The 13,325-nt window shown below is 42.7% G+C and overlaps 2 protein-coding genes across 3 annotated transcripts in view; one reads left to right on the top strand and one right to left on the bottom strand.

Moving 5' to 3' along the window:
- The window catches only part of FANCA (FA complementation group A), a 257,965-nt gene that overhangs the window by 88,065 nt on the left and 156,575 nt on the right, over positions 1-13,325 (top strand). The window lies entirely within an intron of this gene.
- The window catches only part of FBXO31 (F-box protein 31), a 29,048-nt gene that overhangs the window by 4,734 nt on the left and 10,989 nt on the right, over positions 1-13,325 (bottom strand). The window contains exons 2-9 of one of the 2 annotated variants that reach the window (XM_083625895.1): positions 11,058-11,129; positions 10,284-10,370; positions 5,050-5,126; positions 4,784-4,951; positions 4,557-4,631; positions 2,643-2,752; positions 1,592-1,745; positions 656-1,044 (exon numbers count right to left, since the gene is read on the bottom strand). In XM_083625895.1, coding sequence (XP_083482021.1) covers positions 656-1,044; positions 1,592-1,745; positions 2,643-2,752; positions 4,557-4,631; positions 4,784-4,951; positions 5,050-5,126; positions 10,284-10,370; positions 11,058-11,129 — 1,132 coding nt within the window. The remainder of the gene's footprint in view (positions 1-655; positions 1,045-1,591; positions 1,746-2,642; positions 2,753-4,556; positions 4,632-4,783; positions 4,952-5,049; positions 5,127-10,283; positions 10,371-11,057; positions 11,130-13,325) is intronic. The other variant, XM_083625896.1, reaches the window with a different exon arrangement.

Raw genomic sequence — 13,325 nt, 5'->3', positions numbered from 1 at the left:
AAGAATTAACATGTCCTTGCAAGGCCTATGCTATGTGACTTCCAGAGTTTCAAGCTCCCTGTCTCCTCTAAAAAGCATTAATCCAATATATGCTAATAGCTCCAACCAGAAGCTCCTCCCTGCTTCAAACCCTGATAAAGCAGCAGCTCTTTCCTTGGAAAGATTGGATCTGCTGGAAAGGGCTGGAGGTGGGGTTATTTCATGTTTCTCTTTCTCTCTTTTCAATAATATTGTATCTGCTGCATTAAACAGTTTTTATTTCCACCAGATTTTTTTTTTGATTTTTTTTAATTGTGCTTTATTATTGCTTTGTTATTTTCTGGTGTTATAATGTTATGATCTGGTAATGCTTTCATCATATTTTATGAACTGGCAGAGTTTAGGAATTCTCTTATAAATGCATTATTAAGTCACCTTGGGTAAAATTTCTTTTTAAAGGGAAGGACAGAAATCATAATAATTGGAGCTTCTGTCATACATTGAATTAAATAAATGAGGGGAGGGGAGAGAATATTTTCTTTTCTGGGAGCAAATACTTTATAACATATTGGGTCTGGCTGAACTGGACAGAAGCCCAAAGGATATTCATGGGCAATTTGCTCCACATCCTCCAGGGATGCCCCTTGAAACACAGCTCTTGGCTTTTCATATTTACCATGCTCTGCAGGTCCGAGGGTAATCCTCATTCCTGGATGCAATGCCACCAGGCAGCACAAAAGGGCATGAGGCTGGGGGAGAGCCCTGGGCCATGGCTCCCTCTTCAGTTGCAGGGCCTTCTGCTCCTCTGCCTGCTTCCTGCTGAGAGGGGCCTGGCTGTGGCTGCTCCTCCTCCTCTTCCTCTTCCTGGGCCGGCGGCTGGTGCTCCTTTTCAAGGCCACCCTCCTCCTCCTGCTGCTGCTGCTCTCGCCGCACCTGCTCCTGCACTTCCAGGACAATGCGGGAGAGTTCGCTGAAATTGCTCAGGTTTTCAATATCAGGCAGCTGGATGGGATGCGCCAGGTCAATCTCCACTGTCTGCTGGCCAGCTGGGATGTTAGGGTCACCCTGGAGGATAGGCAGGAAGGAAAGAGAGCGGAATGACTTTGCTATGAATGCTAATGGCCACTGACTCCATCCCATTCCAGTGCCTCAAACAGCCTCCTCATCCTTGCCAACCAGTTTCTTCTCGTTCCCTTCCCCAGACCCTTATTTGAAACAGAACACACCCTGAACTACTGTGCCTTGCCTTGCCCGTATATTGTGGTACTAGCAAATCTCTCTTCTCCACTCTGTTCATCACTTTCAGTAGGTCTTGCCCACTTCCTTTGCCCTGCTAGTCTAAGAAGCTGTACTATTTGTTTACTCATTGAGAGCTGGTGTGATGTAGTCTTTAGTCATGATCTAGAACTTGGGAAGCCATGCTATACATTATGCTGTACATAATTTTATAAACTTCTATCTTGCCACCTCTTACTCACTTTTCCCTCAACTAAAAAGTCCCAAACGGTGCAACCCTTTTCCTCAAATGGGAGTTGCTCCATTGCCTTGATCATTTTGTTTGGCATGGCAACAGTGACAATACATACTTGAACAGAGAAAGCCAGATGCTCACTGTGATTTTAGTTCCTTTGGCCTTTTTTCCATGGAAGCTGAGCATGACTATTTCAAGACCATGGCTCCCATATGTCCCCTTGAAAAGGCCTGGCTTGATGAGATCAATGGCACTCCGTGGAGGGAGGTAGATGCGTCTGTATGTCAAGCAGTTGCTGGAATATTAAAAAGAACCACAGCTTGATATAATGCAGGTAGGCCACAACCTGTTTGGTGCAATCTCTGAATCACTGACAAGGCATACAGTTTGGCATCTGACTAGATCACCTTCCCTGTTTTAAAAGCAATGATGCCTTCAAAAATCAAAACTCTAGCTCTCTTGCATGTTGAATGCAGCTTTGCCATGCGTCAGCAGAATCTGAAAGGGACTCAAATTAGCAGAGTGAGTTTCTGGTAGGGAGATGATTGAAAACCATGTTGCTGCGCACGTTTGGCCTTCCCTCTGTACCCACCATAGCTACTATTTCTTAGATTCAAGACCCATCTGCTCCCTCCATTCCTCATTGTTATGGTCTCCATTCACTGTCATTCCCTTGCACTATTCCAGTTCTTGCCAAAGGCATCTTCAACTTTTGAAAATAGACTTTGGGGAACAGAATTTGCCAAAACAAACCAATTCATGGTTCTAGCATTTATTTTTATCTGTAAGCTTCCTTGAGTCCCACTAGGTAAAAAGGTGAGGTAATAATAATGATGATAGATAATAATATTTCTGCAAACCTTTAGGCTTGCCCAAGTCTGCTGATACCTCCTGATCTTGTGAATGGATGGTATTGTTTAGGGTACATAAACAATGGCATGTAAACCAGAACATTGGAACTATAAGGAATTACAATGATTACAAAGGCATCGTAAGTCTCCACTGTTCTCTGAAGCAAAAAGCAACCACACCTAGATAGTGCACCCCTTCCCTTTCAAATGTTATCACTGTTTGGGGAGTTTGCAACTGTACTACTTTACTTGAACAATTTATTCTAAAAATACAGATTTTTCTCTCTCTTTTTGACTGCAGAAGCAGGAGGATGAAAGAAGGGTCCTTCCCCGCCCCTTACTCATATTGACTGGTATAGATGAACTTCATCAAGATGAGCTCTTGCATGTGCTCATGGAAGATGTCTTCCAGAGTCCTCCCCCACTCCTCTCGCAGCCATGTCCGGAACTCCTACAACAGCACCCCAAAGAGAGAAGCAAAGTCAATGAGTTGCAATTGCCTGGGACCCCTTCCTCCAATAAGAAAGCACAGGTAGATATGGACAAGAGACAATTGCTTTCCTCTGCTTTCATCAAGCTGCTCACCCATTAAATGCCCCTTCCTGTTACTGGACTACAAATTCTAGAATTCCAAACAGATGATCCATAAACTGATCTGTTTGCAGAGCCAAAGGCAGAATGATTTCACTCATTTAAACACAATAACTGGGTGCTTCCAGACACAAGCCTTCTTAAGGCCATTGTTTGTTGACTGTGAAACCACAGCAGATCTTCCAGACTATTGTAAATGAATCCCTTGCCCCCAACAACTGTTTCGTTTGTTTGTTAGATTTTCTATGTTTCAGGTGGTGGAACAGACAGATGGAGGAGTACTTTCAAAAGAATGATAACATCATGTGGAGTCGCAGTAGAAAACACTGAACTGTGGAGAAGCCATCTCTTACACACATTTCCAAAGCTTTGTTTCAAGTATTTGCTTTAAGATGGAAGAATAAAAAAAAATCTTGTTCTGCAAGCATGGTGTCGTTTTAGTGTTACAATACGCATTGAACCCTCAGAGGATACAGATAGCCTAATTCATCCTAATGATCTTGCTGCAGACAGCATGATTACTTGTCAGCCGTGGAAGAGGCTTTCTCACCCCACCCCCACAAATTCCCAGCCCTGCTTGCTTCTTGACAATGAGCTGCTCGATCATGAGGCATATTCGTGCCAGAGCACAGCAGCAGCATTTCAGCATTAACTCTGCTTTGCCAACTGTGACTTTAATCCCCAACCGCAGATAACTGTCTCTTCCTCCCTAGTCGATACAGGGCAACAGAGCCTAATTCATCAAGCCTCTCTGTGTGCCTGTGAACATGCCTAGGCCTGCACATGTGCAGTGAAGACCGAAATAAAACATTATGTGAGCTAACTTCCTTCCCAGTGGCACTAAATTACCATATATGTTGAAAAAGCCCTATCTCAGATTAACAGTTGCTGGTGGTAACCTTTGCTAATGACCAAGTTTTCAGTGCTTACATCAACAATGTTTATATAAAGAATACATCGGAAGCTCGTCTTGGAGCAGGTCTCCCTTTTCTTGGAACCTTCGTCTCAAGGTTTTCCTGGGAAAGGTGGAACAGCATTTTCCTGCCTTCTCTATTTTAAACAGGAGCGCCCAAAGGTCACACCAGAGGTTGTGTGCAATCTCTCTCTCATTCCTCTGCTCCATTTTCAGAAGCAGCCTTATAATATTAAATGAGATGGGGTCAAGGCATACCACCACCACTCCTTGCAAACAGATAGTTATGTTCCATGTGCATTTCTCCCATAAGATTTGAAAGTTGTTTGCCAGGCAGTATGGGGAGAAATGCACATGGAACATAGCTTTCTGTTAGCTGCGCGATCCTTTGGATTGTGGCCAGAGCAATAAAAGTTTCAGTTCTTTAAGAGCCCAACTCAAGGGAGCTATAAGTCACTCCCTGGCTAGCAATGCAAAGCACAGACCACACTGAATGACACTGAAGCACCTGGACAGCAGCTGACGGTTGAATCAACAAGTGACCTTTGGCTTCCAGGTGCTGGGGGAAGAAATCTAAGCCATGGGAAGTTTACCCAAGAAACCCTGAATCCTATCCCTGCTGGGGCTAATGGGCATTAAAGTACACTATATGGGGGGGGGGGCACAACAAGTTGACAACCCCTGCTTTAAAGTAGTAATCATTCAACAGGCTGAAAAGCAGCTCAGGGTATCTTCATTACACACGGCCTACCTCTTGCCTTCCTCCTGACATTCGGTGGTGATCCGTCTGGTTGCACTTTGTTGAAAACTCATCCTTTTTCACAATCTGTAGATATTAAACAGCAGTATTAAGCATTACAGGGCATAAATCCTCAATGAAAACAGACCCACAAACAGGCTAAAAATTACACTGGCACAGAAGGCCTTAAAAAACAAGTGTTCATTTTGCATCTGCGGCAGAGTGGATAGGTAGCTCACCTGAATATGCCCACTGTGGGGTCCCTTGTGGCCATACATGCACTCCACTGTGGCACTCTTTCTTTCCATTAAGTGGATCCTGAAGAGCGGCTTGACTCTCATTGGATCATCCACATGAGGGTCATGTGGGGGCAAGTACATCCAGCCAATAATGAACAAGCCATCTACCTGTCACAGACAAAGTAAGGAGAGTCTTTCTTTTCAGTCACTGTAGCACCTTGAACAAACCCCTGCTCTATGCAACATGGCAGAGCCTCTATACTCACCACTACGTTCAACAGCCCCCCATATGGTCCGATGTCTGGCTGCCAGAGTCCCAAGATGTGCCGGTATCTGTGGAGCACTGGAGAATTGAAGAAAAAACAAGAGATAATCAAATGGTACACAGAAAGCTAAAGGGGGTGGAAATACTGAAGCAAAGGGAGAGTTTCAGTGGTGTCAAAGAGCTCCCTGTACAGCAGGGCTGTGTGTACTTGGCAATAAATCCAGATACCAAGATTCTATGCCCTGGGTGTATCATGCAAATCAAAGAACCCCTTGCACCTATTCTACTCATTTTGTACAATTTATTCTACTTCTGCAAAACAGAGGGAAGAGGAAGGACTGCAGGACAGTCAAGATCTCCCTTCAACATTAATGGGAATCTCAGAGATAACAAAGGCGTATCTCTCAATTTAAAATGAGAACTGAGAAGCAGCTAGGGGAACAAACTGGATCAGAGCAGCAGAGTGTAGTGTAGTGGTGGGGAAGAAGATTTCTTAAAGCCCATCCCTCTATGTCATTTCCCTGGTTAACCCTTCCCTCTGCTAATAATTTTGCTGGGTGTGTAAGAGACAAATACACAGATTTCTCTTCAGTATGGTAAATAGCAGTTGGGTGTGTGTGTTTGATCAGGGAACATCCCCTCCCACTGTGCTCCTGCCTTTACCTAACTGAGCCCCTTCCCCTACCACTGCTTTTAAGCTTTGAGAAAAGCCATCCAAAGATATGGTCCTGGATTTCCCAACTTCACGCTTCTCTTTTTTAGCCCCTCCTTTGGCTTCTTCAGCTCTGGCAATGGGAGAGAAATGTTGCACCAGGGAACCTTCCTGCTTTTCCCTCTCTTTGCTCCAAATTCACAGCTTGTAGCACTGCCCTCTTCAGTGGTGCTGACTGCTGCTCTTTCGCCCTCAGCCATGTCTCAGGCAGGGAGAAGGGTGCTGGCACTTGATCCTTGTCCAAATCATCTCTCGCCTGCCTGTCCTGCAAGCTGGGGGAGGCTCCACAGAGAGCCAACACTGAGAAGAGGAAATGGGCTCCTCCCTTAGAAGTTTAAAGGGCCTTCAAACTATGCTTCCACCCCCAAGGGAGAAATCTCACTAAAGTAAAAGTAAAAAAGGTAGAGAAGGCTCTTTCACCACCACTGCAGTCATCAGAAACATATTCTGCGTTAAAGAGGTCAGGAGGTTAACATTACACTACTCAAGGGATATACCAGTTAAAGGAGTGCCTTGGTCAAAATAAGGGACACTTAATGCCACCATGCCCTTTGCAAGGGAGGCCTCTGCAAAGGAAAAGGCTTTCACCAAAGGGATGTTTATGAGCTGCTTTCTAAGAAAACTGACAATCCTCACAGAGAGGGTTTGCTCAAGTCAATACGTTAAGTCCTGCAAACATACCACTTTGAGTATCAAGGTCCCCCTGAACTTCTGAGACACTTCACTGAAACTCTCCCTCTCACAGCAGAATGGAGTTAAAAAGGAAGGGGTTATCTGGGGCTATTCTGCCTAAAGTTAGGGAGGAATGAGAGGCAGCTGAACACAGGACAGAACACAGTTGTAGCTGTGGAAATCAGAAGCACAATTTCAAAATAAAAATATTAAAGTGAATGAGACAATGCATTATTTTGATGAGCACTCTGTTTCAATAGGTCAGCAATCATCTGGGCAAGGCACTTCTGTTTCTATTTAGGATTCCCAAGCTGGAAGAAGCAGCTGTCAAATACTAAAAGCTCATTGGTCAAACAGAGGCAGGCCCCAACTGTTGTAAAGCATCCACTTTGCATGCAAAAGATCCTAGGTTCATCTCCAGGTAGAGCTGGGAAACCCTGAAGAAGCACTACCAATTGGTGTAGACTAAGTGAGACTAATGATCTGATTTGGTATAAGGCAGCTTCCTATATTTCTGAATGGTGACTAGCCTCACTTTCCAATTCCTTGCAGGAAGTGCAACTTAAGAGTCACTGGAATGTAAGTCTACTCAGAGAAGACCCACTGAAACTAATGAACCTAAGTTAGTCATGTCTATTAACTTCAACTGGCCTATTCTCGGCAGAGTTACTACTGGATGCCACCCACTGAGTCAGCATAGTTCATATCCCCATACAACTGGGATTGTGGGGAACTAAGCAAGACTGAGCCTTAGCGCTTCTAAAGAAATCAAAAACTACCCATGTAAATCAGTCACTAAGCCATAGGAACACCAAAAAGAGTCTCCTGTAGCACACCCAAGTTCATCCATCCCATTGTTTCTCAAGGCCCTCACAGGACAAGGTTGCCACAGGTTCCCAGTAAAGCCTACCTGCTTTACAGCCCAGTTCAGAGGCTATCGTCAAGCCAAAAGCAGGCTCACCTCAGAAAACAGCATTCCAAATATGTTCCTGTCATGCACACAACAGTTTAGCTTATGTCATAAAGTAAAAAGCCCACTGTGCCATTGTAATAGCTCCCATTCATAGAAACATAGGAAGTTGCCTTATACCAGGTCAAACGGTTTTTCCATCTAGCTCACTGTTGTCCACTCTGACCGGCAGCTGCCTCTGGCAGAGGTCTTGCCCTCATCTGCTTTCCTAGTTTTTTTTCTTTTTAAACTAGATATGGCAGGGTTTGAACCTGGGCTCTTTGGCATGCAAAGGTGGTACCCTGACACAAAGCTTTAGCTCAGCCAATGTCAGGAATCTGCTTCACACAGAACTAATGCACTGAGCAACCCAAGTTTCAGATATACTTTTGCAATTATACCTACAGAGCCTTAAACAGCTCAGGACCGCAGTACCTCAAGGATTGCCTATTTCCATATGAACCTACCTGGACTCTGATTTCATCTTCTGAGGCCCTTCTTTGTGTGGCTTCTCCACAAGAGGTCCAGAGGGTGGCAGCACGATAATGGGTCTTTTCTGCAGTTGCTTCTCATTTATAGAATGCTCTCCCCAGGAAGGTTTGTCTGGCGTCTTCATTATACACTTTTAAGCACCAGCCAAAAACATTCCTCTTTAACCAGGCCTTTAGAGCTGACCGACATCCAACGCCCTTTTAAAATGTGTTGCGGAGTGGGGGTGTTATTGGGTTGTTTTTGTTTTTATTATATATTTTGTGTTTTTATATTGTGATTTCATGTTGTAACTGCCCTGAGACCTACGTGTATAGGGCGGCATACAAATTTAATAAATAAGGCAAGGCAAGGCAAGGCAAAATAAAATAAAATAATATGGTCAGGGAGATAAATGGCAGAATAAAGGGTTAGGAGCTTGTGCACTTCTAAATGGGACCTTTTACAGGAGCACATCTGTCCCCCTGCACAGCTCTGATGCATTTCAATCTTACTGGCAGTGTTTATTTCTTTAAGAGGCAACAATTCCAGAGACGCAGCCTTTTCCAACACTGCATTTCCAATCTGGGGGAGGCTGTGTATGTTAAATGGTTGCCCGGCTTGCAGCTCTTCGTTACCCAAAGCAAAACCACAGACTATTCATCCTGAGGGTTAATTGGCATTTTGGGGAACCCATGACCTAGAAGCATGTGAGCATCACATGGATGGAGCAGTGTGAATATAATGTGGATTTCTGAGCAGCTGCCCAAGACAGAAGGAGTTGTTTTCATAAAATAAAGTTTCTATTTCACAGTGTCTAAAATCTCCAGACTGTTTAGACTGTGCTTCTTTCCTTTCACTATTATTTTACAAAGCTGAATATGTAATAGGCAGCCTCAAGATCCATTTTGGACCAAAATGAATGCACCAGCAGTGACTCTCATAAACCCACTGATTTATTTTCCAATCAAACTCACACAAGAACCTGATGACTCAATGAAGAACTCACTGAATGAAAGCAGCTTACCAAGGGCTAGGAACACAGAGTTGCTGCTCAGTATTTTTTTCCTTCTGTTCTTTGGTAAAAAAAAAAGCTACATTATTTCCACTAGAACAGGGGTGGCCAATTAGCAGATTGGGATTCAATTTCAGAACTCCAGTTTATGTTTTAGGGGCTGCTACCCTTGCTGAAATGGAAAAACAGCACACACTTACATGGGAAGACCATAAGTTTTTGGCTTCCCAGCATGGATGTCACAATTTCCCAGTGCTTTCTCTGCTGCTCTAGACGACCCTGAGTTACTCATCTATATCCCCTTGAATCTCTTTTTGGGATGGCAGAGATGCTTTGTCAGAAAGGAACTGCTTTGGGATCTAATTCAAAAGGGTATCATGCTAGAGGTAACGGATCTTTCCTCTGAACTACAATGGTACCTCGGGTTAAGAACTTAATTCGGTCTGGAAGGCCGTTCTTAACCTGAAACTGTTCTGAACCTGAGGTACCACTTTAGCTAATGGGGCCTTCCACTGCCGCCGCACCGCTGCTGCACAATTTCTGTTCTCATCCTGAAGCAAAGTTCTTAACCCCAGGTACTATTTCTGGATTAGCGGCATCTGTAACCTGAGGTACCACTGTATTGGAGACCTGATCAGAAGCAAGAAGTTTTCTCACTTGGCTTAAAGACAGCAGTATTCTTGCTACAGCCAGGAAGCAACTGGGAGGGACTTCCCAGTCAGGGGTCCTCAGATACTGGCTTAGCTTACTTAGGTAGGCTCTTACTTTTGGTCCCATCCCCTGGCAAGGAAAGGGGGTTTGGGAGACAGGCCAGGTCTTCTCTCAATTGTGCAAGGCTCCTACTATATCTTACCTGCTTGAAAAATGCAATGGAGTGAGGTCTCTGAGGTAGGGATCTACAAGATGTTAGGTGTCCACCTTGCCCCTCGTGAGTAGATTTGTGGATGCCTTTCCCTGCAATAACCTGGCAGGTAATTCTATCTAACAGCTCCTGACTTGATGCTTCCTGAAAACTTCAACTTTTCAGCAGTTTCTTTTGAGATGCCAACATTTCATCTTCCTGGGTCTCATCCCCTTCCCCTAGTGTTGATACAAAACTGTGAGTGGGACTACAAGCCTCTACCCAAACTCTATCCACCCTCAAGACGGTGCCATCTGCTCCTCAATGCACTTTTATAGCTCCAGAGACCCACAGCTACTGCTACCTTATTTGTTTCTAGCACTGCTTACTCCTATACCTTGACATAGCAGTGGTGGTTAGCATTCTTTCTTAGTCTGCTGGATTTGGCACCCGCTGCTCTCAAAACATATCTGTCCCCCAAATGGCCCTGGGAAGCTTAGCTTGTCAATTAAGTGGTGAAGCAGGCACACTCCATGCTAACACAACGCAAAAAACATTTGCCAATGGAAGGTACATACGGCAGGTGTAAACATCTCTGTATTCCATGTGCTCGTAGTCAGGAAGGATTTTCATAAAACGCCCTGATTTCACTCGTGGATTTATACCTGAGCAGACACAGCAGGGTGAGTATGAGAACTCTGGTCCTCTTTTTACCACCTCTTCTTACCACCACACCACCAGATGTTTTCAAACTTGGCATACTATTGTAGAAATGGAGGGTGGGAGAGGCTGGTCTGAAATAAGGGGCATCAGGGATGATCTCTTGCAGAGTTGTTGTTGTTTTTTAATGAAATAACAGGAAATACTTTTAAGGGATTCTCTTTAAATCAGCAAAATATGGCTCACAGGATTGACTCCTTCAGCTCATGTTGCCAGTTGAAGGGTTGGGGATATTCAAGGATCTATCCTCCAGACAGTAAATTCAGTGTGTGTCCCTACAATAGAAGCACCAGACTTATACATCACTGGGGAATGGGGAGCTGCTAAGCCTGCTAATCATAAACACTCATGTATAAAAGAGTCACACAGAGTGCTGATGCCTTTTAAAAATGTATTTAAGTTTAGAGAGATGGGAAATAGAGGTAATGCTGCTCTAAATCTTGACATTTCTGGAGTGCATGTAAGTGCTAAATGAACTAATCTCAATATGGATTTACAGATAAGAGAAACATTGCTGTTGACACACAGCTCTGCTGTGGTCTAGACTACTGAGTTGCTCAAGTTAAAAATTCACTTACAAATTCACTTTCAACAATGAAACTCAAAAAGGATCCCAAGCGCTTGACACTTACGTTTGGCATATACATCTCGACAGGACACTCCTGTGATCTCCAGCTTTCGCAGGTTCTCGCAGACACCATATTCTGCAATTAAATAGGTCAGGTCATACCATCTGCTGTCCAGAGGTAAGGATGTCCAGCAGCCTTTTCCATTAGAATCCTTGGAGCTTCCACTTAAGAAAGCCCTTGCAAGCTTCCACCTTTATTTTTAATCACCCTGGCACTATCAGCTCTAGAATACAGTCAAAAAGCAACAAGAAGCCCACCATCTCCATGTGTTTTTCAATCTCTGTCCTAGCAGTCATATTTGTTGTTTTAAATCCAGAATATAAATTCAACTTTTAAAAATGTTTCCTAATAATTGCTGAAAGTGTAAACAGGTAGATGGATTTTTTTTTTCATATGTGGTGCACTTGCAAGAAAGCGAGGGTATTTTGGGAAGTGATACATGACAAAATAAAAAAGATGTTTAAAATGACTATATATATAAAAAAAAGCCCGAAGCATTTCTGTTAGGAATCATAGGGGCAGAAATCCCAAAAAATGTTGAAGTTGTTTATCAGCAGCTAGGATTCTATATGTGCAGAAACAGAAGACATTCCAACCAAAGAAGAATGGATAAGTAAGATAATGGACTATGCAGAACCGGCAAAATTAACAGCAAAATTAAGAGAATCTAATGATGAGTGTTCTATGGAAGAATGGATGCCTTTTTTGGACTATTTAAATAAATATTATAATATGATGAACTTGCAAGTAGGATTTGAGCTATGAGCAACAGAAGTAATTAGATTATAATATTGTGATTTAATATATAGAAGATAGGGTGCAGCAGAAGGGGAGAAACAACAACTCCATGGAAAACGGGGTGGTGCAAATGCTGTGGAGACAACATGAATTGCAAAACAATATGGAACTGGACAGGAAATGGACACTGGCTTGGAGGAGTGTAGACTGGAAAAGTGAAGATGAATAATGACTGAAAGGTGATGGATGGTGGAGAAGATAGACACAGATGGCAGCACACGCAAGAGGAAAAGAAAGGAAAGCGGCTTGTCTTTGTTGTTATGGGAAAGTAAGGGTTCACAGGGGTTTTTTTGAATCACGTGTTAAGGAAATCACTATATGGTGTATGGGATAAATATGGGATAACCCTGGTGGTTATCTCCACTTGAAGCCTTCACAGGAAAGAAAACAAAACATGAATAAGAATTGGGGAACATACAAAGATTTATTAGAAGAGGATAAAACCCAGCTAAAACTGAAAAAATCTTACAGGTTAGTTACAATACCACCAATTGAAAAACTTTAAGGCTGATAAAAAAATAGGTTTTGTGATGGAAATTTTGGAATTAGAAAAAGGTTTATTAAAAAATAAAGAAAAACAACTTTCCAAAATGTACAGATTATTATTAGATTTGGAAGTAAAGGAAGAAGAGGTAAAATCAGTCATGGTTAAGAGGATGAAAGATTTGGTTACAATATTCAAATGGAGGAATGGGAAAATTTATGGAGAAGGGAATTGAAATTCACGGCCTGTTCACTATAAAAGAAAATTTTATGAAGATGCTATACAGGTGGTACATCACCCCCAACAAACTGTCCAAAATGTACAGAAACAACTCAAATTTATGCTGGAGGTACAGAGAGTTAGATGGCATGATGTACCCCATGTGGTAGGGTTGCAAAAAAAATAAAGAGCTTTTGGGAACTTATATACAATAATTTTTTTAAAAAACTGTTCAAAATAACGTTCAATAAGAAACCTGAAACCTTCCTATTAGGCATAATGGCATCAGACATCCCAAGGGAGAAAAGAAGGATTTTTTTTTTTAATGCAACAATGGTGGCAAGGATGCTGATTGCCAAGGGATGGAAAGGAGATAAAACTCCATCAAAAGAGGAGTGGCAAGTAAAAATGCTTGAATACATGAAACTAGCATACTGTATATGACAAAAAAGATCAGAGATCAATCAACCCAAAAGTTCAAAAGAGAATGGGAGATCTATAGACAATATTCAAAAGAACAGTGTCCCCATAAAAAAACTTTAGAATGCTTCGAATAACACTCAGAATTGATTAAGGTATAAAGAAGCCAAACAATATTTAATAAAGACAGAGTTTATTGAAAAATAGAGGCAAGTAATTAGGAAAACAAAGAACCCATATCAAGGAAGTTGGAAGTTGATGGTCGGAACATTTCTGTGAATTTGTGATGTATTGTTCTACTGTTTTTTGTTTGTAAGAGATGTATCGTGCTGCTTTTGTCTTCTTTCCTT

The sequence above is a fragment of the Podarcis filfolensis genome, assembly GCF_964270895.1.
Source record: "Podarcis filfolensis genome assembly, chromosome: 8".
NCBI lineage: Eukaryota > Metazoa > Chordata > Lepidosauria > Squamata > Lacertidae > Podarcis > Podarcis filfolensis.
This window is presented reverse-complemented; position numbering and strand designations above follow the sequence as displayed.